We start from the raw sequence: 26,696 nt of genomic DNA on the forward strand, positions 1-26,696 counted from the left end.
GGTCCTGGTGGATAGAGTTCTGGATGGGTGGTGAATGACCACCCTGTTACTACAAGGAGTAAGATGTTAGCAAGGAGGTGGCAGAGTGATGGTTTGGGCAGGAATATTGGAAAGTGAGATGGTAAGTCCCTTTAGGGTCCCTGAGGGTGTCGAAATGAACTCTGAATGATATGTGGAGTTCCTAACTGAGCATGGTCTGCCATGGGATAAAAAGTTTCGGACCTTCCAAAATATAATCGCTTTCATACAAGACAATGCACCATCCCGTGCTGCATAAACCCCATTGACTCCTTAGCTGCTATGGCCATAAAAGGAAATACCATTTTGGAGTGGCCACTATCATCTCCTAACCTCAGTCCTAGTGAGAACCTGCGGAGCATCCTTAGAAGGAAGATATGAGAGTGAGCAATCAGTCCTATTGATTTCAATGAGACTCCAGCCTGCAGTTACAAGTGCTGGCCACTATACAGAGATAGGAGCAGCAGCTTCCGCTCCAACCCTTGTGTTTTTGCAGTGCTGATTGGGCCAGGGTCCGCAGCCGATCAACTATTGATGACCTATCCTGAGGATAGGTCATCAATAGTATTTTTCCTGATAAACCCATTTATGGTGTATTTTTTTTTTTGCAAAATTCTCTGCATGCAGCAGATAGCAGATTTATGATGGAAATTATGTGAATGCCATTAGGAGTTCAAATTATTTTTCTGATTTCCGTTTACAGAACAATATGTTTTGTGTTGGATTCAAAATATAAATGAAGCCGTCGCCATTATCAGGACCTCCACTCGTAATAATATTCACATTGCACTTTGGAATGACAAACGAAAATGGTGAGTGTCTGGTTACCAGAAAACTTTCCTTTAAAATGACTGTCAAAAACAATAAAACAGAACTGCACTTATTCCTGTCGAGAGATTTCTTCCGATTGAGGAGTTTGCCGATTTGTCCCAAGGGGATAGAATTTCCCACTGGGGAGGCCATTCATGAAACTGCCCGAGCGGCATGGCCTCAAAGGATGGGATCTTCAGTCCCAGTACTCTCATGCAGCATAGTATGGCCGCTGGAGACTGGGTCTGCAGTGAGCGCATTCTTCAACTAATGCTGGTTTTACATGGCTGACCAAATCGCGTGAGATTTGTATGCAATTTTCTCACACAGATATGAACCCCATTTGAATGGGTTCATACACATGAGCGATGTTTTCCTGCACAGCACTGCGATATTATGCTATCAAGAAAAGAAGTCGCAGCATGTCCTATCTTTCTGTGATATAGCCCATTGTTTTCAATGGGGCAGCTGGGACAGGAGCAGCGGGGATGAACGGAATCTCTGCAGTGATGCAAAGCCGTTTTCACACGAAAACGCCTCGCATCACTGGGGCTTTCACATGGTAGGAAGTGTGATACTGGACCAAGAATCGTGGCCCGATATCGCCCTCGCCCGTGTGAAACTAGCCGAAAGGAAATGTAGTTTCCATTGTGGGAGCAGAACTCAGGCCAGGGTTATGTTAAGTGACAGACCCAGAAAGTTCAGACGTTGAGATGGTAAGAGGCAGGCCTTGGGGTGGTTGATAATCCACCTGAACTGGGACAAAGTGTCCAGAGTGACTTGGAGACTGTATAGATTTTTCAACCAAGGCAGAGCTTTCACCAAAATGTCATTGGGGTAGGGAATGGCCACTATGCACAGGGAGTGGAGGAGAGCCACCACAGATGACAGAACCTTTGTGAAAACTCTGGGAGACTGTGGCCAACCCACATGGGAGAGCCATGAACTGGAAATTAACCTAGTGGATGGCAAAGCAGAGGAATTGTTGGTGCGGTTCACATATGTGAACTTGAAGACAAGCATCCTTGATGTCTACACAAGACGAGAACTCCTGTTCCATGGACGCTATCATTGACTCAATAACTCCATGCAAAAGTGACGGACCTTGACAAAGTGGTTCAATTTCTTCGGGTTCAGAAGGGGTCTGAAAGTGCCATCCTTTTTGGCCACCACAAACAGATTGGAGTAAAAACCCTTGAAGCATTCTGAGGGAGGAGCAGGAACTATTAATCCTAGAGCGGACAGAGTCTGTATTGCCTGATGTAAAGTGGTGGCCTGTGGAGACAGTGGGATTCTGGAAGTTGAAGAGATAACCTGCTGAACTCAGGTGTCGGAGACTTGAGCGAGCCAGGTCTTCCTGAGCATGGAAAGTTGTCCAACCACCCTTGATGGGTCGGGTGCAGGGGGGCCGTCCTTCATGCATAAGAGTTCGTGGATGAGAACTCTTCTCCCCAGTGGCTTCAGAGAAAATCTTGAGTCTAGCGTGAAAAAGATGTGAGCTGACTAAGAGAAGGCAAGTTAATAAATCAGTTAGAGGTAGCATCTGCAGGCCAAGATTTGAGCCATAGTGTGTGGCGCAAGGTTACCTAAGCAACTGCAGCATGAGCCAAGAGTCTGGCCATATTTAAAGAGGCTATTGACCACAGAGCAGAGCTTAAGAGGCTAGTCTCATCAGGTCAGAGTTTTAACTAGACCCAGAAAGTTCACTATTGGAGCAACTTTCTTTTCTAGACCAGAGCTCTCAACTCACCCCTGTAAGAACTTGGGGCAGAGATATCGAGGCTGGAAGAATGCCTCAAGCAAGGAGGTCTAGTGTGTTTCAGAGATCTACCATGTGAAGGGGCATGCGTGACAAAATAATCATCATCAGACAGGCTTGGTGGCCGTTGATGGAGAGAGAGGTCCAGAAGGTCCATGATGGTGGTGGAAACTTTGGTAAGGTCTGAACCCAACCAAGAGAAGGAGCATGCCCATTCTGGTTCAGCACATGGTGGAGGTTGGACAGGAGGAGGGCTTGCAGACAGTTTGGGGTATAATGGCTGCGAATTTGATACTACAGTAATTGCAAGCAAAACGTGTGGATGTGGCTGGGCCCTGTCTGAATCTGTCAGCCCCGAAGTCAGACATGGTGCCAAGTACAGCACGCTGTTATATGTGCTTGCTGTTGCAACGGGACAGACCGCAGAGGGTGTGATAGCATAGGCCGCGAATGATGGTAGTCACGGTGGCGCTGCTGCTCCCATCCAATGAAACGTGGCCTGACTGTGTTACACAGTGCTAAATTGATGTTACACCTTGGCAGTTCTCCCTAAGTAAGATGGTGTTTTGTCATGACACCAGTCTGTATGTAGGCCGAAACCCACCGGAAAAAATAAGAAAAAGAAAAAAAATTAAATAAAAATGTCCTTTTCCTCCTGGAGTGTAGTGTAGTGTACCCCAGTGCAGATGTTGTAGGTGGTGGGAAGGGACTCCAGGAGACAGGACTCCTCTGTCTTCTCACTCCTCTGATAACTCTGTCCTTTACACACAAACTGACTTTGGTACTTACACTTTTCCACTTCCCATCGCACTGGCTTCTCTTGAGGTTTCGGTTTCTCTTTCCAACTCAGCCTCTTCCGAAACTCCACCCTTTCTCCCTCTAATACTATCACTCTCACCTAACTCATGTGGAGGGCTTTGCCCCCCAATCAAGGCTTCCTAGCAGCGAGCTAGCTAACCAATCTCTAGGATAGCTTACGGTGGCCTGTCAGGATAGGGTGATTTGCTAGACCATGCCGGTGTTAGGTTGCAGGAGCACAGAAATTCAACACACCATTTAAAGGTATATACACATTGTCATGAGAAGTGGCCACAAAAGTGCTGTAGTACTCAACTCTAGGGTACTACACTGTTATTAGAGCTAGCCGTCAAAAAGTGCTTACCCAGTCCTGGACAGGGGTGGAGGCGGAGCTGGAATATTGATGATGTACTTGGAGTGTGGCAGGTGTACTACTAGTTTCAGCAGTAGAGAGCAATGGCTGGCAGGTCAGGGTCAAACGAAAGTTGACTGAGCCTCCTTGTCTTCTGTGGAGTGGGCTGTCAACAGAGAGGTTAGATCCGGTCTGTTTGCCCTTCTTGGTGGGGTAAACCAGGAGAGTCTATTGCCAGCCATGAGTCCCTGAGTCAGGAAATCCAAAGACCAATGAAGGATGAGGTCTGCCTTGTATAGAAAAAAAAAAGCTATAATCGGCTCGCTTGGTGTCTGCAGGAGAGGTACAGTTGGTTACTGGCAGTACCCATACGCCATACCCGTAGTCTTAGGTTGTGTCCCCCAATGCAATAGACAAAGAGATCGAAGATCATCCTCCTGACTGTATATGTATGGTCTGTAGTTTATTTAGGTGAATATAAAACGTAAAGATAACACCCTCCCCCCCCAGCAGGCAGAAATAGTATAACCTCAGAGAATGCTAAGTGATAAGTATCAGACAGGGGGCTGTACTGCAGGGAAGTGGCTGCAATACTCAGGAGAATCTCCAGAGTGTGACAGCCAATCAGGTGAGGGGAGCAGGGACTGAGAAATGTATTTTTACTGGAGTGGCCCTTTAACAAACAAGTCTGTAACTCAAGCACTAGTCTCCTTAAGACAAAGATGCTGTAAGTTATTAATACTATACATGCACATAAGATAATGGAGGGGATCACTGCACCGTCTATCTATACCTCGGCGTGGCGCACAGAGCACAGCAGCAAACAGATGAACCGTAGCTATGCTGCCATTTACCAGCTGTGCCGAGGCATGTTACTTGCTTTGTGGCAGTTTGCTGCTGCAGTTCTTTCCTGGCCTCTTCTCTACATTCAGTGCTCCAGCTCATCAATTATGTGATAGGTCAGTAGTCAGTACTCCACACCAGAACAGCGGGGTCTCCGGCAAAAGAGCAGATCGATAACTCTGAAAAGGCCAACAACCATCACCTCTGGATTACCGTCTGCAGCAGCCTGGAAATGTCTTCTCTAGCAGTAATCAGGAAAGATCTCACACAGACGATGCGGGAAGGAGCCCCAAGGGAATCTCAGCAGTCTGACGCAGCGCTGATAGCGGTACAGGATATGTTTGCCAACACTGTCGGACATTCACTAAGGGATTCTTTACTTTAACGGACCCAGCGGCTGTCATGGGTTAAATGTAGTCATATAATGCAGACATTGGACTGCGTTTAGCAAAGCAAACTTTTTTTCCCCTGTAGGACTGAGACGTGTAGCCTACTGGCCATTCCTGTCCCACCAGAGAGTATGGAAACATACAGCACAGGGACGCCAAACAGATGTATATATTTTTTTCTTTTGACAGCTTATCCAAAAATCACAGATTGGAGAACTATGATTAATTATAAAGCTTACAAGTGATTCATGTCTATTAGTCCGATGCTGATCATGTCTTTACCAGCATTTGCTGTAAGGGCTCGTACCCACTGGCGATAGGGTTTCCTGCGATGCGAGAGAGTGAAAACACATGATTATGAAACCAATGATGATCAACGGTTACATTCTCATTTGCGATGTCTTCACTCCAGCCTCGCAGCACTAAGAAAAATCAGTGCTATCAACCATTGTGTTCAATGGGGTCTATTGAAAACCTAGGGAGTACATTGCGCTCCCCTGCCACAGCTGTGACAGTTATAGTAGGTGATTCCTCTATCCCCACGGCCGGGACAGGGGGTCTGCGATGCTATCCCATTGCTTTCAATGGGGCAGGTGCTGGTGCCACCCCATTGAAAGCAATGGGATGAAGGCATCCCCTACAGCGATGATTTTCAGAGGAGGGGGTCTTGCCATATAAGTCCTACCCCTACAATAAAAAAAATAAAATTACCCTCACCTAGAAAACAACGTGAGAAACTCTGTGATCCTCCGCTGTTGCTGACAGCCGCGGCAGGAGGATTGCTTCTTCCCCGAAGTATGAAGCTGTTTTAGCATAAAAAGGCCTTGCATCCTGAGAGATTTTACATGGTGGGAAGCGTGACATAGCAGCGGGATTCACAGCCCCCCCTATCGCACTCGCCAGTGTGAAGTTAGCCTGATTGACAAAATCCGTATTTGTGCTGCATCCTGCGGACACTTGCGCCCAGTGTAAGAGGTCCTTCACAAGGGCATATTGGCACGCGCCATACCTAGTAAATAGAACTTATCGATTTCAATGTATTTGTTCACTTGGGTGCATATTTTCAGGTGCGCAAATGAGAGCATGTTCTAGCTTTCTGCACATTTCACCACCAAAGGTCCATATAGAAGTCAATTTTGAGCACACAAATATGCAGTATACGCAAAAAAGGTACAAGAAACACTGCTAATTAGTTCCAACGTGTTCAATTCCCAGCAGTGGGTTTGTTTGCCACACATCTGTGTCTGTATGCAGAACATTCATTGAGCGCTGCCACAATTAGCCCCGGAAATCAACAGCTGTCCAACTCCAGTGTGCCAGATCCAAGTAGAGCTAGCAGAAGGGGCGAGTGCGGCTGGTCAGACTATACAACGCCCCCTCCTGGATAAATGGCGCTACAGACAGTTGGGCTTGTCATGTTTGCAGTTTTTTTTCTCCACTGAAACAGACTATTTGCAGTTGTGGCTTTCAGTTCCATCTCCACACGAATGACACCCAATTCTACACGTCTCCCCGTGATATCAGTCCTCACTACCACAACACACAGCAGCAGCAGCAGTCGTCGTCATCGTGGTCTGGTCACAGTCTCCAACAGCGTGTTCTCCTCCACATAAAAGTGAATCTTTCAGGAACAGAACTTCTCCATTATCTACCAAGCGACCTAAACCCAACCTCTCCCTCGTAGTACCGCCATCCATCCTCGGCCGCACGCCTGCTGTCATATGCAACTCCGATCTTTCCTTTTCTCCCTATCTTAAGTCACTCGCTCACTCATGGCACCTGACTGCAAAATCTCCAGAATCCACCCTTTTTTTTACTATGGAAACATCACAAATGTTGTATTGCTCTGAAGCTTTTTCCCCTTGACTATTGTAACTCCATACGGATTGGTCTTCTACTCACTAAACATTTTCCTTATCGATCTTTCTGTTTTAAATGCAGCAGCCAGGGTCATCCTTCTACACCAGTGGGTCCACCCTGTACCAGTCTCTACACCAGTTGCCTTTCCACTATAGAATACAATCTAGAGTGGATGGGCAACACTCTAATCCTTACATTTATCCAGAAAGCTCTCCACAGTGCTGCACCGCCCTATATCGCCTCCCTGTCTACCATCATAGATCTTAGAAGTTCTAAGTTCTGCTAATGATCTTGGAAGTTCTTCCATGATCTGAACCTCCCCTCCCATCTGCAAGACTACTCCCAAGCTGCAACAGTTCTCTAGAGTGTGCTATGCCAAACTAGCAAGGCAATCACCAATATCTAGTTTTACATGAATACTACAAAAACACAACTCTTTAGTGAGACCGATCATATCCCCCACTAACTCATCTAAACTCCCCGAGTAGTTGATCTCTTCATCCCACACCTCATCTCTGTACATACACAGATAGCGATTCATACAACTTTTTGTATAATACCATTGTTACATAGTAGATAACCACTGTACATAACAAGCACTGATATCTTGTGTGCCCCTATTTCCTCATACACTATAAGCTCTTATGAGCAGGGCCATCACCCCTCTTGCTCGTTGGGTTAATACTGTATATAATGTCGGATTCTTTCTGTATATGTTCCTCTGAGCTGTAAACTACTGCAGAATATTGTTAGCACTATATAAAATCATTGTAATTAATAGAAAAAACCCACCAGAGACCGTCCTGTTATCTCACAGTTATATAGGTTTCTTACATCAGCCTAGGCAAACACGTGTGTGTGTGTAATAAATGTTATATTAGGGATATCTATCTATCTATCTATCTTCCCCCTTAGTGGATAACTAGCATCTAAACAGTTAACGCAGTTCATGTTGTACACTGGTATGTAGATGCAGGCTCATACTCCTACTCAGGCTCATATGCATTAACATATGCTAAATCATTAGCACCTAGAACCAATCATGAGTTCTTATGATTACAAGGGTATTTCTGATGACACGTAAGTGAACGTATATATATACACTATCTGCCTTGTAATAAACTCAGAAGAGCATCATTGTCGGACGATACCAACTGCGTCATGAATCAGTGATTTGTGTATACAACTTCTCATACAATTCAGACCAGGCAATGAAACACGCTAAGAAATTTGATTATCTCTAACATCACAATATGGCCGCTTGGCTTCTAACCCGCCAAATAATAGATAAAGCTCCTGCTATGAATTCGGCCCAATTTAAAAAAAAAAAAAAAAAAAGGCAAGAGGGTTGAACAAAAAAGAAAAACAACCAAAACCAAAAACAAAAACTTTATTGAAGCTTCATTTACAAAATCATTGATCAGTAATGAGGTGCTGTATGCAAAATACGGATAAGAGACTAAAAATAAAAACCCCACCCGGCCTGTGTTACACCCAACAGGGGGCGTAGAACACGACCGCGACCACTGCAAGACCCCAAACCCAAAGAATTGGTCCAAAACGCCTCAATTATTAATCGATCAGAAGAACATTAACTTAAGAGGAAAATCAGCAAGAAAAAAATCCCGGGGACACAGTGATGTTTGCAGTGATGAACTCCACCTCGGTCCCGCTGGGGAAAAAACATGGACTGCATGGGCAGGCTGAAGAGTTAAAGGGGTTGTCCAGTTGTAAATTACATATCCTGAGGATAGACCAACCGTTATCAATAGTAGCTTGGTGGGGGTCAGTCACCATGGACCTCCGCCGATCAGATGTTTGTAGGGCTAGTGTACTCCTACATGGAGCAAATTTCTGCAGGAAACAGAGAGCACTGTTCCCACTTTAGTGGGCAGGCTTGGTATTGCAGGCATTAAAAGGAATAGTAACTTTGCTGTAATACCAAGCCTGGCCACTACAGTGGGAATGGAGCAGTCTATTTTCTGCAGAAATCAGCTCAGTGCACTAGCTGACTGGCTGACATAGCCCCACTGATCTACTATTGGCGTTTTCTTAGGATAGGTCATCATCATGATATCTTAAACAGGTTGTATGAGAATATATTACAAGTCTGCAGTGTTTTCAGAAACAGCGCCAATCTTGTCTACAGGCCAGGATCTGGAACTGCAGCTTAATGCCAAGTGAATGGCGTTGAGCTGCAATACCAGACATAGCCTGTGGAAGAGAGTAGCGCTATGTCTAATGGGAAAAGGAGCCCATTACTAGATGAAGGAAGGACAAACTGGTTGTGTCATAAGAAAGGATTTAGGCTGAATATTTGTTCCTAAGCCTGAAAGATTTCATGGTAGGTCGGGAAGGTGCCCAGCGTTCCGGGGGAAGAAGTATAACACTGCGGGTCTGTTTCCTTATGGGTGAGGCACCACTTTATAGAAATCAAAGCAACTAAAACCAATAATTTGACCCTTACTGGAGGTTATCTTAAAGCAATAGGCTCACAGTTTTAATACACCTCGGCCTGAGGTCATTCTGCGGTCTGCCATTATGGTAATACTGGAGGAACTGGACCTTACAGAAAACAGCCAATGTGGTCAGAGGGCACTGGGATGGGAGACAAGGAACGCTGAAGGTGCAGAGTCCAACATTCAACTCTTATTGTTTGTCACTTTAAAGCAGCCTGGATCACTTCACTTGATGGTGTGAGCGGCGACCACGGCTGGATATACGTATGGCACAAGACCCGGGGTTCTGACCAACAATGAAGGAAGGTTAAAAACGGAGATTAAAATCAAGATGGTTCCCCTCCAGGTCAGTATGTTAACACAGAACCACGAAACCATCCAATGGTGTGGGGGGGTGACCGCTCTATAGTCAGCCTTGGTCATACTTCTCATGAAGTGAAGGCACACCTGGCAGCAAAAGGGTTAACAGCCTTTAAGATACGTTTTGCCAGCCTGCAGCAGATAACTGCACATTAAAAGCCTTATAATTACTATAGAGAGAAGAAAAATAATATATGTTGTAGGCAGAACGCCGCCGCTCCCCCTCCGAAAGAACAGGAAGAAAAGAGAACAATGATTTGTAGTGTAAAAATCCAGCTCAGATACTTATGGCGAAATTCGTCTCAGATTCGTTACAGGACAGAGCGCCACTACCGGTAACCAGACGGAGCGCTGTCGAGCACAGGGCTGTGACGCAGGGTCCCCCTCAAAAGGGAAGACGGGCTGCTTGTTCTACTGCCGGAGTTCCACGTAGTTAGCGGGGAATAGCCCGTAGCGTTCCTTACAGAGGCCCCTCCACCAGCCGTCATCAATCATCTCAATATTCGTGATGATGTCATCTGGGTCAAAGGAAATCTCATCGTCGCCAGCTGGGAAAGGATAAAAATGGTGAATCACCAGTGCACAAAAGGTCTAATAAGGTGACCTTCACTTTTGGAGCATCAACAGCGGAAAAGCTGCATAAAATACACAGTGAGCAAATCAGCACCCAAATGGTGAGGATTTGGCCATGGTGTATCTTGCAGATCTGCCGTAGGTTTTAATCCTTGTATTACAAGGGCTACTACCCGTGGCATAAATAGGCAAGCTGCGGATTAATTGTGGAACTTTTCCACATGGAGGTGATATTTTAACTGGCTTGTACTGTAAATGCTGCAGAAATTCCACAGCACTTATGGTCTATGTGAAGACGAAGCACAAGTGGCTTCCACTTACCAGCCTGATAATCATACAAAGCGATGGCCGTGATGCCCAGGTCACCCTCGTAGTCTGCATAGGTGTTCTCGACTAGAAGGAAGGAACAGAAAGAACGGTCTCACAACCCGATGATAGCAGTGCACGGACTAACGCATGAACGTGTAACCCCCCCCCCCCCCCCCTCCTTCTAGAGAGGGAGAGGAGCTGCTGCCACACATACGACAAAGAGTCGGGCATGGAGGAGTTCAATAGGGTGATTGTTGGGGGCACCTTTACAGGTATGATCACACATCTACATAGGACTTTGGTGAGAATTTTGGTGCAGATTTCACTCATCACGTTGCAAAGTACGAATTCTGCAGCAAAAATCTGTCACTTTTTAGCGACGGATAGAGCATGATGCGGATTTGAAAAGTCTGCAGTGTTTTCATTTCCAGTTGCGAATTTCTTCCACTGTGAGTAAATAGGGTTTGTTAAAACTGCATTCACTCACATTGTACTGCATACTGCAGAAGCTCAGCGTGCATTTGGTAGCCTTAAACAGGTTATCCCCAAATCAAAAGTTATCCCCTATCCTCATGACAGGGAACAACCAGATGATTGTGGGGGTGTGGGTGGGGGGGTCTCATCGCTAAGACCCCCACCAATCCTGAGAACGGGGGAACCCATGTTCCCCTCACTGCGTGATTGCTTCTCCCACCAGCAGTGATGATAGACTAAATGGAGCTGTGACCGCACATGCGCAGCCGCTGCATTAATTGCGATGGGGCTGATGGAAATCACCAAGCTCTTGTACTCTATCTCCCGCAGTCCCACTGAAAGTGAATGTAGCGGTACCATGCATGTCCTCACTGCTGGGGGGGCTTTAGTAGCACACAGTGAGGAGAAGGGCGAACACTTCCGATCCCCGTGCTGATGTTGGATGGGGGTCTCAGTGACAAGACACCCCCACCACAAACAACAAGTTAGAGGATATCTTTATATTTTGGATAAGGCGCACCCTGATAGTATGATGCATTTCATTACTATACCCCCCATTGTGTCCACCATACTTTACCATCTTGGTAATCTGCGGAGTCATATACAGCCTCTGTGACTGGTGTTTCTGCTTTCTTGCTCTCTGCCTCCTGGTAATTAGTGTCGTCCTCATACACATTCGCAGGCACTACCGGGGCTTTCGCTGGCTCTTTCTCGTACACTGGATTCGCATCCTATAGGATGCGGGAAAGAAAGTCAGTCCCATGTAAATCTCTACAGCTTTATGGCGGTCTGCACTCCGCTTCTCACCTCATACACGGGGCTTTCTGGGGCTTCTTCAGACACTACGCGAGGTCTTGGGGACGCAGGAGGAGATGCAGGTTTGGCCTTTTCTTGTTCCTTTAACAGATACAGAAGTGATTATAGAATATTTGATTGGAGCTGCATTTTTCAAACACAAAGCAACAGAATTCCAGTCATAGAACTAAGGTCGGGCCCACACGAGCGTAATTTAATTGCGTATTACTCGCACAATATATGCGCGCATAATCTGCGGTGAATGGGGTCAATGAACACATTTGATTTTCATCGGTCCATTCACACTTGCGTATATTAATTGTATAGAATACATGAGAAAAAAAAGAACGCAGCATGTTCTATTCTATGTGTATTGCACGCGATTCGCCCTATTCAGTATGGCTGCGTACGAAAACATTGCAAATATCCAATTACATTGCATCTGCACGACGTGTTTTTACGCATGTTGCTGGGAAACTAGAGTTAAAAAAAAAAAGAAACCAGCAGCATGAGATACGCCGTCATGTGCAGGCATACGCGATCACAAATGTGGCGAAATGCAGTAAAACGCTGTGTTTTAAAGCAGTAGTTTACCATGCAGTGGTGTGAGCCCAGTCTAATTGTCAAAGTTCTGCCTGCTTTCTGTTACCACTAGGGGGAGCTTCCTGCATACAGTTATTCAAAAACTGTATGCAGTACACTTCTAAGCTCCCCCTAGTGGTGGGTGCAAGCAGCCAGAATTTTATCCATTGCTACGACTCTTAGCGGTGCAATAGTTAGATCCTTCTAGAATGACCTTTCATTCTGTACATCAGCGTTGGTCCGAGATCTCAAGCATCAGCAATTTCATATTCTCAGATTGCCTGTGACTGCAGTAATTTTAGCACCATGACATTTATCCCCGGTCCACAGGATAGACTATACATATCCGATTGCTGTAGGCCTGACCACTGGGACCTCCATTGATCCGGAGAACAGTGCAACTTGAATATCCGATGTGAATGAAGCAGCAGTGTACATGTGTGACCACCGCACCATTCACTTCTATGGGACAGAGGTATTGGCAAGCGCATCCATCTACATCCGTCCCACAGAAGTAAATGGAGCTGTGGTTGAGAACAAGCAACGCTGCACCACACGCATGGAGCATACAGGGGTGTCGTTCTCAGGACCGCTGGAAGTCGCAGCAGCCGGACCCCATCTCTAAACAGAGGAGAGGGAATATCTGTAGTGATAAAAAACCCTTTTCGGGTTTGTAAGATTCTGTATGCATGTTGAGTGTCCGTATGCATCAGATAGTGTTTGCCGAACCCGTCAGTATTGGCAGATTAATATTATGGAGTGTAAAAACCCTTGATTGGGCATGTTGAATACCTGTCAACCAGGCAGACTATTGTATGTGTATGGGCAGCACCCCCTATATAGCAAACCCACCCAGAAAACTGTCCAAGTAACTCACCATTGAATATTCAGAACTATCAGATGCCCACAAGCACATATAAGTTCTCCTGGAGACGATGGTGAAGGCTCTTATCCACAAACACATGGGTGCATGCCAGAACTTCAGCACCTCATTATCATCAGGAACTCTAGGCCCCTTCAGAGCCGTTACTTTTTACATTTTCCATTGACATAGCTGTATTGTTTGAGACAAGTTGTACTTTATTTTTAAATGGTGTCTTTTGATAAAGTTATACAATCTTTTTTCTTTCTTTTTTTTTGGGGTTGGGGGGTGGGGGGGTGGGGATCTTTTAAAATACAATTGCGCCACTTGCCTTGGATGTGTTAGTTTTTACAGTGTTCACAGTGCAGTAAACATGACACGTTCCATTACAACAATAACAAATATATTATAAAGTCTTATTGTTAAAAATATAAAGAAAAATCTACTTTTAAAAACAAAAATTGCTTTCCTCCGCTTTATTCTGAGCCCCATAATTTTGTTTTTGATGATTGGGCTGTGAGAGCTCATTTTTGTGAGGCAAACGGTTATCATTTTGGGGTGCATACATCTCTTTTTGATCCCTTCTTTGGCAGCTGGGACAAAGAAAAAAAAAAAACAACAAATTTATATATATATTTTATAAATGCCAGAATTGTATTTTCATTAGCCTTAACCGTGTGGGATAAATATTGTGGTCTTTTTAATATTTTGGACTTTTATGTCCCCGGCCATATCAAATGTGTGGGGTTTTTAATGGTTGGATTTTTTTAATGCAGAAAACTGTAAAGGGGGTTTGATAGGCATCTATGCATGGCAGCCCTGGGTGCCTTCAGTAGGTTCCAGGCTGTCATGCTAGTCTATTTGCCTTGCGAGGGCTGCGATGGGACGCAGGAAGGGGTCTTTTCCCACTGTTTAGATGTGCGGTCAGCTTTGGCCACAGCATTTGAACAGTTAACTGCTGCGATCAGAACTGTGATTGTAGCACTGTCAGCAACAGCAGGTAGCCACCAGGTATGGAGCGGACTCTGCTCACTAGTCCGCTCCATACACACTTCACGACCCGCCAGACGTAGATTTACATTAGGCGGTCGTAAAGTGGTTAAAGTGGAGGGTGAAAGCACTGTAAATAAGCCAAATACTGGACTGCAGGTAAATCCCTGGTAATGCAGCATGGGAGCGTGTTTAATCACATTCCGAATCAAAGCTGGGAAGAGGATGAGAAGAAACACATGTATAGGGGTGCAATGTAGCACCTACTAATAAGGCGTCCACGTTCTACATCCCCATCACTGACCTGCAGCTTCCGACGTGCCTCTTCCTGTTCCTGCTTCTCCTGCTCCATCCTCTGCGCTCGTTCAGCCTCGGCCTTCTTCCGGTCTTCCACTTCCCTTTCTTTGGCCAGGTTTTCAAAGTTTGCCCGTATGCTGCTGGCTTTGTTTCCCTCTGTGAGACAATGAACATGACATGTAGATACTGTCGGCAGAAGATTACTAGGTAGGACTTTTTTTTCTTCTGATAAGGCGTCCTCCGGAGAGGTCATCAACAGATCTGTGCAGGTCGGCCAGAGCACTGTAAGCAGATAGCGCCATCCGTATTGCAGTAGACGGGTTTGGTATTGCATGCTCGGCTCCGACTGAGTTCAATAGGAAACTCTGCCTGTAGGACCAACCAGGGCTGCTGCAATACAGACACTACCATCTACTGGAAGCATCGCCAGCACTGACAGCTAAAATCGGCAGGTATTCCAAGTGGAAGACCCTCACCAATCATCCACTGATGAGCGATCCTGAGAATAGAACATCAGTCCAAAAAAAATATATATCTCTTTTAATGCCAACCTCCACCTTTGTAGAGGCAGAACTGGAGGAGTTATGAAATACCTTCCAGTGGCTTCTTTACAGAGATCTGATGTATTCGTGCACGTTGTGTTATTACTGCACATGTGAGGGGCTAATCACACTGTCTTTTGCACCATCTGTTCCACACAGACACTTCGGAAGTATCATACACTCAGGCTGGGAAACACTTCTGAAGTTCATGTGTGAAATGGATGTTGCAGAAGTCCGTTTGGTTAGCCCCCCCCAAGTGATCTTTGGCGATCCAGTGCAGATCTGGTTCACGGCTTCTCTCTCTCCACTCATAATGCAGACTCCATCTTGGTTGTTATTCACAAACATGTTTTCTGCTAATGTGACAGTCATTGGATCTGGCATCGTTTAATATTCCTTCTGCTTCCATGTAACTATGTCAAGTGGAAATTGAAATTTGCTCAATCAACGGGAACAGTTTGCATACAAATAAGAGGATAAATCAGCAGAGGAGAGAAGTGAAGCCCCATCGCCGAGGCCTTATAACATGCAGGAAACACTTATTTACCCTGCGGCCTGCTGGTTATGTCTGGTATACACCGAATGGCCCCTCTACTACAGACCACCATCTACTACAGACCACCATCCAGTAGTGCATTAGATCTCCCATGGCCTTCGGAAATGCACCAATTATAAAGTGGATTCCACAAGATGCTGAAATTAATCTGCAAGAATATTGAGCCAAGGGTGTGCCAGGAAATCCCCCCCCCCCCCCGCATCGTTACACCACCTGCAACAGCCTGACAGGAAGGGGTCATCAATCCATACTGCCTGCGCCTCCCATCAGCACAGGGCAACAGAGATATGCATCCATCTGACCAGGAGAGGTTTTTCCGCTGCTCAGTGATACAAGTTTTGCGCTCTTTTGCCCGCTGGAGTCTCGCCTTTCTGTTTCTCTTAGACTCAATGGCGCTGGAGCTGGTCGTCCGCTGTTATACCCATCTGTGCGGAGGAACGGCGAGTTGTGTGTCCAGACATGTTAGTTGGAGCCCCAGTGTCGTATTTGGCTGCTCCTGACAGTGCAGCACCTGTTGGTCACAATGATTCCCAACATCCTCCTTCGACCCCTTTCAGTGATGTTGCATCAACAGGATGCCATTTTGCTGGATAGGTTTTCTAAAGGACGCCATGCTCTGTATACTCTACACCGTTGCGCAAAAATACCCCATGCGGATGGCAGTGAAATCCCGGCCCCGGCTAGTCTGGCAAAGACCAGACGTTGTTGAAGTAACTCAGATCATTGGATTTTCGCATCTAGTTTGGGATTTATACTGAAAAAGATCCACAAAAAAAACTTGTTTTCATGTGATTTTATGCTTCACTCTGGGGTCTCAGGGATAATTTTCATACTGGGAAGCACCAATTGTGAGAGGGCCCGGGAGCTCTGATAAAGGGGCCATTCCATGTAGTCTAAAATGTTGCAACTCTTCTCCTTACTTCTCACATTTGATGCTTTTAGTGCAGTTTTTCATGTCCTTTTCCAGCCAAAACAGAGAAGCCTTCATCTACACCTCCTCTCTTCATGGTTCGCTCCTGGTTTCAGCTTTTTCTTGTGAAATAGGCCTCAGGATAGCAGATAATGGCAGATTAAAGTGTTTCTGAGTTTTCTATAATACCCCAGGTTCTCCTTATTCTCATTCTGCTGTTTGCACTGTTTCAGATCTGTAAGTTCTAATTTTCAGGTGGTCTCATTTTCTATGGTTCTACTGTTAGCATTTGCAGGGAGGGGGTGTAACAAGCCTAGCATTCTGCCAGTAGTTCCCTGTCCTGACTTCCTTGCCCTTACATCCTATTCTGCACTGCATTGTGTCTGGTCTAGTCAGCAGGGAGGCAGTATCCCTGCTGTATAGAATGTCCATCCCTCTGCTTTCCCAGGAAGATTCAGGCATTTAGAGACATTCTGGCCAAATTGTTCATAAACGCAGTATGTGCACAAACACCCCCCCCACAGGCTGTAACAGCAGGAGAGGCAGAGACTGTGGAGATCGCTATCACAGAGGCTGCAGATCTGTCAGGCTACAAGTGCAAGTATATTAACAGAATGACTAACCAGAGCTGCCAAATGAGCAGAAGTTGTCCTTAAAGGGGCACTAACTTTTCAGTACATCAAATCAGTTAGGCCCACGTCTGTCATTACTCACCGGCTTCCACCGGCCGCGTTCTCTGATAACTTGGAGCCACTTTCTCAACATCTTCAAAGGAAGAAGCGGCCTGAAAATATAACACAGACAGTCAATACTGTGCTACATGTCCGATTCATTAATACCTTGTAACAAAGCCGTGTTGGTGTAATTTGTCGATAGGTCATGTGAGAATTTTATAAAATATATGGATTTGAAAATCAGCTACCCTTTTGTGTATGCAGCCCCTATGCAGACTATGTGTCGTCATGGCTACAGCTAGGCACCCTAATGTGTAGTCCTGTTTTACTCCCTTCTATCTGCTCGCTCTTCTATAGTGTGTGAATGAAAAGATAACCCAGAAGGATGGAGTAACACGGGCGAGATCGGACTACAGAGGGTTTATTTGTAGTATATAACCATGGAGACACATAGGCCTGCACAGAAGCTGTATACACAAAACGGTAGGAGATTTTTAACAAAAAACATCTGACAAGTAGTTTCATTTTTACTTTTGATGAAGTTAATGAAATAAAAAGGTTGCAAAAAAGTCAACATTGTATTGGAAGCTAAAAGCCACGTGGCAACAGACATAACCCTACGCAGAGGGAGCTGCACTGACGCAGAATTCATTCAGCATGGTAGCAACAACCAAAACCTCACGGACCGCAATATGTTTACCTAGACAACCCCCAGGGAGCAGCGCTTAATCCCTGATGATCTGTCCGAATAGGACTAATTGGAAATACAGTAGCAAAACCAGTGGCTTGCAAGGTTGTTGGAGGCAAGAGAATAGCGGGTCTAATTGAGGCCGGTTTCCACACGTGTGACAAAATCGTGCGATTTTTGTTGCGATACATGCGTTTTGTAGCGCTGTTGCATGTGAAGCCCATGCTTTTCAATGGGTTCCTTTACATAAGCGATGTTTTGTAGCCTGGAGCATTGCGAGAAAAAAAATTGCGGGCTGCTGAATATTGCCACGATTTGCGAGGTTTTGTAGTCCGGTGTTGCAATGCAACTTTTACAGTAGGAAATCTTACTGTTTCCCCTAAAATAAGCCTCACCCCTGAAAATCCCAGCAAAATAGGCGACAAAAAAACTGCGATATTGTGAGAAAACGCAGCAATATCGCACAGAACACCGATGCAATATCGCTGCTGCCCGTGTGAAAGAGGCCTGATGCAAAAACAGCTTTCCTCCTGCAGTCAAGTAACGAACCTGCCTCTAAGGCCTCCTGCAGACGGCCGGGTCAGATCCTGTCGGATCCTGCTGCGAGAATTCTCGCAGCGGGACCCGACACGAGCGCCTGCAGAGAGCAGCGTGGCACTCAACTGCTCCTGCGGCTCGGATCTTTCATGTGCCGGATGCCGGCGCATGCGCAGACCGGGGCATGCAGAGATTTGTTTTCTGCGTGTGATTTTGGCAACACTCCCACAGCCTGCAGACAGCGGACCCCCCCCCCCCCGCCAACCCTCTCACAGCGCCCGCAGACAGGGGACCCCCCTCCCGCCAACCCTCCCACAGCGCCCCCTCCTAGAGCCTGCAGACAGTGGTCACAAAACCCTCCCAGAGCCTGCAGACTAATTACTTTTGATGCTGGGATTTACCTTGTCCATCCGATCTTTCTGCACTCCGTACTTTCCACCAAATCCTTTGGAATAATCTAAAAGACAGAAGTGGAATTACTACATGTTGACAGTCACAGATACAATGATTACACTCCTGTCTGTGTCTGAGCACTACATGACAACCATGTGACGGTGATATAACCTAGGATCATCAATCGCAGACTACCGAGACCTGCTGCATGCAGGATCTCAGGATTAGTGTCTCCTGTACTCGTTCTCTCTATTGTCAGGCCACTTGTTAGTCAATTACATCTTAACATATAAAGCAGAACAACAGATCAAACTTCATGTAGCAGCGAACTGCACTCATGGCATTTCTCGCCCTGGAACTGGAAATCTAACCCTCTGCAGTACAACACATTGTAGTCTGCTGACAGCGATGGGAGGAGGAGTCAATAGGAATTCCTCTGCACCTTTACACCAAGTCCCTGCGGCTTGTAAAGAGAGCAAATCGGGTTAGGCTGGCAGCACCCCACCATATTTTGGCCGCCGTTTTGCATCTCTATTATGGTAGTGCATCCCAGTCTGACTGCGGGTCTCCTGGCCTGAACTTTGATCATCATAGTAAAATGCCCAGAATTTGGGTCAGGACGTACTTCGTGGTTGGAAAACGGCGACTGAAATACGGTAATGTGCGCCCTGATTGATTTAGAACTATAGAGTGACAGCTGCAAGTCACATCATTACATACAATTTAAAGGGAACCCATCATCTTTGAGCCCCGCTAAGTTATGAGGCTCCAAAGAGGAGTGAATGGGGAGTCCAGGAAACCGTTTCATACTGACCAAGCATCCTGTTCCTGCACGGTGTCTCTGCAAAGTTGACATGTGCCAGCAGCTTGACTTTCTGTGCGCACGTTTCCTATATAAGTAAGTGGGAGATGTGCGTGCAGAATAAGTTGGGCTGCTGGAGCACGCCGACTTCGTAGGGTCACAGCGCTGGATCGGGGCACCCGGCGAGTATTAAACCGTTCCGCAGACTCCCCGTTTCATCTTTTAGCCCTGTAACATACAGTAGTTTATGCTCAAAGCAGATGACCGGTTCCCTTTAATGTATTGCTCTGGACTGCAGCCTGACAGTCAATCACATCAGTGAAGTCTATAATTGCAAAGTTATATGCAATTCACATCAGTTTAGCTACAAACCTATTCAGTCAGCGCTTCCGGCAAATGAATCGAATGCACAGGCGCACATAAGCACGGCTGCAACAAATACAATAGCAAAAACACGTGTGTAAGAGGGCCGCGGTGCAAGGGTTTGTTGCATCATTGCAGGTCGCCAAAGCACCATATTGCCTTTTGCAGTGCAACATTGCAATCTGTGTGTTGTGTGACTACAGTTGTCTTACAGCCTCAGCTTTACAATGAGCCGGGCACGGGGAGAAGCGTCCATCTGACTGATGTTCTGTCCTCATACACAGATTTGGGAGCGACCCGCCACTTGAGTGGAGGAAAGCTAAGTGAACACTTCTCCTCGGGGCTGGCTTTTTTAAGAGCTCCTAGAGGAAGGGGGCTTTCCTATGGCAGATCATCGTCCCGTGCTAATAAGCGCCAACCGACAAAACGTATATCGATTGACACTTCTTAAGGTCTAACAGGCAGATCGACGCTATGGGGGGGGCGAATGACTGTGAATATAGTGTTTTCCTTATAAAGCCATCATTGGCTGGCTGCACACGTCTCTGCGTACACAAGGAGATGCGCAGCCGACCAGCAAGCATTTTAATGTTTGCAGAAGAGACACGGTCAGCCGACAAACGAGCATTCGCTCATTCATCGGCTGGTTGTTAGTGCATTAACATAATGCGATGATAATGCTTGAGCAAGTGTTCTTTGGGCAACGTACAAGACCCCAACAACATAGTGGTTTCTAATGGGGAGTCTTGGTGGGTCAGCCAGTATAAAGCTACTGACAGGTAATTTTTAAACAGCTTTGGAAATAGTACAGGGCGATTCGAAAGTCAGGGCCAGCCGGAATATCTTATGAACGAAGAGAGATACAAATAGGAAACTTTGCAGAACACTTAGATGGGTGGGGGAACCTTTTGGAACTATGGTGGTGCTTTTTAGAAATTTTGGCATCAGCCATCTTGGATTCTGCCCAAGAAACTTCAATGGAAAAGGGGGTCATGGGATATATCATTTAAGGGTAGAATTTCATTAGAAAGCGATAGCTGAAGTCAATTTTTTTTGGGTGTAATAAAAGAAATTAAATTAATGGCACTCCGGTGGCACAAGCATGAAAACGTTTTGCCCAGGATAGTATTCCAGGGTTAATAAAGTCATAATGTTTAATTAGGTGGTACGGGGCACACTAATCACATGTCGTTTCAGGGACCAGAAGTTCATGTGAGGTGGCTGAAGCTTTCAATCAAGAACACCCTGGAAGAAGCCAGAGAGGTGCGAACTGTCAGGAGAGTCATCCAGAAGTTCAGGAGAACTGGTCGTCAGTGTAGTAAAGAGTCCACAAGAAAGCCTCAGGCATCTCATGTGAACTTCTGTTACTGACCAGCAGGAGGATCTCAATTCTGTCCTGGATTGTTACCAGCATCTTCTGGTACCTGAAAAGACATGTGATTAGTGTTCTCCATACTACCATAATCCAACACAACTAATAATACTCAACAGGACATCAACCATAACTCGAAAATTGCAGCAGGTATTGATAAAAAAAAATATATATATATATATATATATATATATATATATATATATATATATATATATATATATATGATAGCACCTATGTGCGATGAAATTCTACTCTCAAGTTACATATCCCATGTACCCCTTTTTCCATTGACCTTTCTTGAGCCGAAACCCAAGAATGGCTGCGACCAAGAGGGCCGACAGACACCATTATAGTGCTAAAAAGATCCCCCCCACCAATCAGTGTTGTACAAAAGTTTCCTACTTGCACCTACCTTTGTTGACAAGATATTCCAAGTGGCTCTGACCCGATTCCCCCTCGTAGATTTTGCTCTTACTTACCAGAACCTATAGCCTTCAACCTCCTTCCAGAACCAAAAAGGGATTTTTATGGCGCTCCCCTTCATTGTTTACAGTGCTGTACATTCTAAAGTGGTCGTGCGTGGTATTGCTGCGCCATCTCATTCACTTGCATAAACCTTCCGCTAACAAAATGTACATGCTGTCTGATAGATGAGAGGAGCCCCGCAGGTCCTTCAATGAGCCGACTGGCAAGGTTCATGAGAATTGGACCACCACCAATACCAAATTGTTTACAGACTCCCTCAGCGACCGTCTGATTATAGGAATAGCCTCAGCAAATTCAGTTTCCCTACAGCGACTCTGCTGGGAAAGAGACGCATTCCAAAGTGATAATGTCTCAAACACATGGATGCCAGCGACCCTCTCGAGCAGCGGGCACCTATCATAAAGGCCTTCTGTCAGGGCAAAAAAAGACAGCAGTCTGCTCCAGAGACTACCATCTTTTACCTCTCTATACCTTAATAGAAGGAAATTGTCTATAGGGGTTGAAGTGGCTCGTTAAAAAAGAGGGTCACTTTGGCTCACAGACAATGTCCAGGATCGGAGCTGCAATACCAGACAGAACCTATTGAAAGGAGTGGCGTTGTTCGCATTTCGGGATGTCTTGCAATGCACATTTTGTTACCTTCTGTTTTATCATAGTGTTATAGAGGAATTTCCTCTCTGCAAACCCATATAGAAAATGCTGAAGTGTAATTAGTGCTGCTGTGACAGGATCTATAGTACCTTGCGGCTGCACCCATCCCTAGCCATTAGTGTGAGGCGCCCACATCCCATAGCATAGTAGTACAGGTTATCGTGAGGAGACACACGAGAAGTGTTGACGGGTAGATGCAAAGATTAGACAGGACAGAGGAGCACACGGACGACACGTAACGAGGAGCGGAGAGTCACAGAATACCTTTTTGGGATTCGTGGAGCTGCAGTTTCTCTTGGTGATCCCAGCCCAGCGCACACTTGTCTTGTCTGTCTGTCTGTACACCAAACTTTCCTCCAAACCCTTTCACATAGTCTACGCACACAGAAATCCACGGGCCATTAAACGGGAATGAGACACACCCCATGCACATTCAACTGGTTATGAGTTACTGACTGCTGCTTAGTACCCAGGGGCACACGTGACGTTATATCGGGGTGAGCCTGCTAAATGGAAACTGATTTTAATAATTGTCTGTATGGTTTTAAAGGAAAGCCCCTCAAAATATACATCAAATGTGTGAAACTCATGTTTTATAATCTTACTTCTATGCCGAGATATGATCATTTGAAATTACAGGCCCAAAGCCTGAGGCTGCACTACTGGGGGCTTCTTTTAACAGATCCCCCTCTGATTTCCACCTAGTGCGATGAGCTTCTTCCTAACTGGCTTAAATAGTAAAATAGTGGGGACATTAATGTATTTAGTGATTACGATCTACCATAACGATGCAGCAGACCGGAATCAGAAGGCGACATGCTGTCTCAGTAGTACAGCCTCAGGTTTGGGCCTGTAGTGTTAAATGATCATATCTCAGCATTGAAGTATAAAAAAATGTTTTTTCGCATTTTTAATTATGCTAATATGTTTATTCTATGCTACACGGCTCCTTTATTGTAGCTATACAGCATTTACTTCCCATGCAAGTGGAGTGGATAGTGTACGGACTTAAAAGGGTTTTTCCATTGAACACAGTTATCCCGTATCAACATGATAGGAGATAAATCTCTGATCGCTGGGGTCACCCGACAATCCTGAGACCAGTGCATACGAATACCCCATGGGAGCAGCAGTGACCACATCTTCATTAACTTCCATGGGACATGCAGAGATTGATGCACTCAGCAATCTTTCCCCAATCCATCCCATAGAACTAAAGAGGCTGTCTAATGACAAGTTTCAACGACCATGAAAACACCCCATTGGCAGCTCAGCTCAAATTGAACGGTAGTAGGTAGTCGCACCACGATCCATTCATCCATTCCCTGCAATGGTACTACCAGAGATAGCGGAGACAGAGCTCCGATCTTGCAGACATTATAACTGTGGCTCAATCCCAATTGAAGAGGGTGGAGAACAGCCACTGCCATTCACTTTGGGATGAGCCGCTGCCGGGGTGTCTACCCGATCCTGTCATGACATAATCTCTTGAAACGGAGCAGTGGTCACGCACGCGCACCGCCACTCCATTCACATGGGGCTTTCATGTGCACCGGTCAGGCCATAGTGATAAGACCAAGAAATCATACAGATTCAAGTATCATATACATTAGATTATTCTAAAGGTCTTCCCAATGACATCGGCCATTGTAAGTAATATCTGCTTCCTTTCACAGTTTCTACTTAACAGGCTCGTTTAGGAACAAGGCTTGTTGGAACATTTAGCCCCTTCATACAAGACAATTAAAACAAGGTAGGATGATGTAAGAGGGTCAGAGGGTTGGAGCAGGTCAATGATCGCCTCAACAGCGCCCCCTCCACGCAGCACACAGGAATGTTACATAGGACCGGTCCGTAAACAGGAACAAGCAGCAGACACCCTACAAATAAGCTTCAGATCTCCAACAGTCATAGACACTAATGGTGGCAGCATTTCAGATCTGTCCGAGTCCAAACACCCCAAAAATGCTGAAATGTATTAAATGAATTTGAAATAAATTCTATGAACTGTCCTAAAAACATACAGTATAGCAAGTTGATGTCTTATAGTGGCAAACCATCAGGATGGGACCCAGCCTGAAAAAGGGTTTACACTTTGGGCACTGGAAAAAGTTGCCTGAAGGTGCAACACCCATCATCCCTCAGCACTCTGGCTGACACTGTCCCAGCTGTGCAAGTGTGGTGTTGGTGGCAGAGCCCGGCGGATTGTGCTTTACCACCTGTTTTAGCCGCTGAGAAGGTAGGGCAATATAAAGACCGGTGCAATATGTATATATACGTGGGGGAGGGGGGAGCAAATGCATTCCCAATTAGCCAAGAACCAATTTTTGGAGATGTATGGTCAGTTTAAGGAGAAGATCCCATTAGGAAAACCCCTTTCCTAAAGCAACCCTCTGGTCCTGGACAAACAAAGATGGCCGCAGTGCTTCCCTGGCTACCAGATGCACACTGTGCTTTAGTATGCATCATTATTTAGGACACTGCTCTGATTAGCCAGTGGCATGCAGTGCCTCAGACTACCAATGCATACTAATGTATGGCGAGCCTCAAGTAGTCAAAACAGCGGTACGGCCATCTTTGTTTGTCCAGGACCGGAGGGTCACTTTAAGACATATGGTTATGTTTAAGGATGGATATAAAATTAACCAAAGTGGAGAGGAACTACAGAAAGCGATTCTCAAAGTGAGCTCAATGCCTCCACATAGGAGATGACAGCTCACTCATTTAGATAGGTGCCACGCAGTCACAGTTGTACGCCATATCTGCTGGCTGTAGGGGGCTTCAGCTTCCGAAGGGTTTGTGTTTTGAAGAAGGATTATAGGACTATTCACATCACAAATAAATGCCATCACTTGATTGGTGGGGGTCTAACCTCCGGGACCTCATCTGATTTTGAGAACAAAGGAGCCACAGAGTTGGTTTAGCATGGATTTCTCTTCTACATTTCCCTTCACAGCGGTGCCTCCAAGCGTGCAGAGAGCAGCAGCAAAGCCCCAATCACTGGAACAGAGCTTGTGCTGCAGCGCTCTGCAGAGACGGTGACCGGAGTGGAGCAGGGAAAGAACAGGGAAGGGTATGCGGCACTATACCAGCACAGCGGGCCTTTTATTCCCATTATCAGAGTAGATCTCAGACTCCTACTAATCATAACGGAATGGTCTATCCTAGTAATATGCCAAAACTTAAAGCGACCCTTAGGTTTCAGGGCAAAAAAATTCCATCCAGGGACCGTAGGGTGGTTAGGGGGGTATATTACCTGCAATCGATTTCTGCAGTCCCTCCTGCTTTTGGCCTTCTAAGATGGTCAAGGCAATCTTCAAACTACCAAAAGCCCATACTGTATTGGTAGGGTTCTATACCTGCTCTCTGATTGGGCAGCGCTGCTCACGTGATCAATAAAAGCAGTGATCAGAGCAGCGCATAGTGTGCATTAGGCGGTTAGAAAATTGCTGCAACCATCTTGGCCAGTTGAAAATGGAGCCCGGACCTGGCAGGTTGGAGGAGCGGTAGAGAAGAACAAGTGCAGGTACAGAATTTTGCCCTAAAACCAGAGGATTGATTTCAGATGATGGGAAAATTCTAGAAACGGGTCACATAACAGATTTGGTAAAAGAAATTACAGTGCCAAAAAGAGAAAATAAACACATTGCCACTATAAGACCCCTCAGTAGTGGAAATACCACCGATATACATAATCGTTGTCCGAGATCTGTCTACCCATCTATATACTGCCACCATTAGTGCGGAAACACAGAAATACCGCATTAACTCAAAGCATCCCATCTGCAGAAAATGAAGAGATTAGTTCTCATTATGAAATTATTTTTTGATATCTTCACTCAGTTTTTTCCCCTAAAAAAATTGACATCCCAGCGTTGCGCACAAGTAGTTGGTTGTCCAATAGCCTCCAGCTTGTATCCACAGCCCCTCGCAGGATGCAGACGTGGGTTAAACAAGTCCCGGGTCACAACGATCGGACATAAAACAAAAAGGAAAGCGGTGATAATACTGAACCTTTCTGGGATTCGTGCTTCTCCGTCTTGCCTTGATACTCATACCCCACCGCGCTCTTGTCTACGTTGTCCTTATCGATGCCATACTTGCCACCAAAACCCTTGGAGTAATCTACAAATTTTATACACATTAGGGTAGTTAGTAAACAAAATACAAATCCCAGCGTCCGTGCGCC

The 26,696-nt window shown here is 45.7% G+C and overlaps 1 protein-coding gene across 2 annotated transcripts in view; it reads right to left on the reverse strand.

Moving 5' to 3' along the window:
- Nucleotides 1-9,302: 9,302 nt before the first annotated feature.
- CTTN (cortactin) overlaps nucleotides 9,303-26,696 on the reverse strand; it is a 40,791-nt gene continuing 23,397 nt past the window's right edge. Inside the window, exons 9-17 of one of the 2 annotated variants that reach the window (XM_066583527.1) lie at nucleotides 26,522-26,632; nucleotides 22,772-22,882; nucleotides 18,839-18,894; nucleotides 17,253-17,322; nucleotides 14,538-14,686; nucleotides 11,812-11,901; nucleotides 11,582-11,735; nucleotides 10,543-10,614; nucleotides 9,303-10,196 (exon numbers count right to left, since the gene is read on the reverse strand). In XM_066583527.1, coding sequence (XP_066439624.1) covers nucleotides 10,060-10,196; nucleotides 10,543-10,614; nucleotides 11,582-11,735; nucleotides 11,812-11,901; nucleotides 14,538-14,686; nucleotides 17,253-17,322; nucleotides 18,839-18,894; nucleotides 22,772-22,882; nucleotides 26,522-26,632 — 950 coding nt within the window. In that variant the 3' untranslated portion in view covers nucleotides 9,303-10,059. The remainder of the gene's footprint in view (nucleotides 10,197-10,542; nucleotides 10,615-11,581; nucleotides 11,736-11,811; nucleotides 11,902-14,537; nucleotides 14,687-17,252; nucleotides 17,323-18,838; nucleotides 18,895-22,771; nucleotides 22,883-26,521; nucleotides 26,633-26,696) is intronic. The other variant, XM_066583528.1, reaches the window with a different exon arrangement.

The sequence above is a fragment of the Eleutherodactylus coqui genome, chromosome 11 (assembly GCF_035609145.1).
Source record: "Eleutherodactylus coqui strain aEleCoq1 chromosome 11, aEleCoq1.hap1, whole genome shotgun sequence".
NCBI classification, from domain to species: Eukaryota; Metazoa; Chordata; class Amphibia; order Anura; family Eleutherodactylidae; genus Eleutherodactylus; species Eleutherodactylus coqui.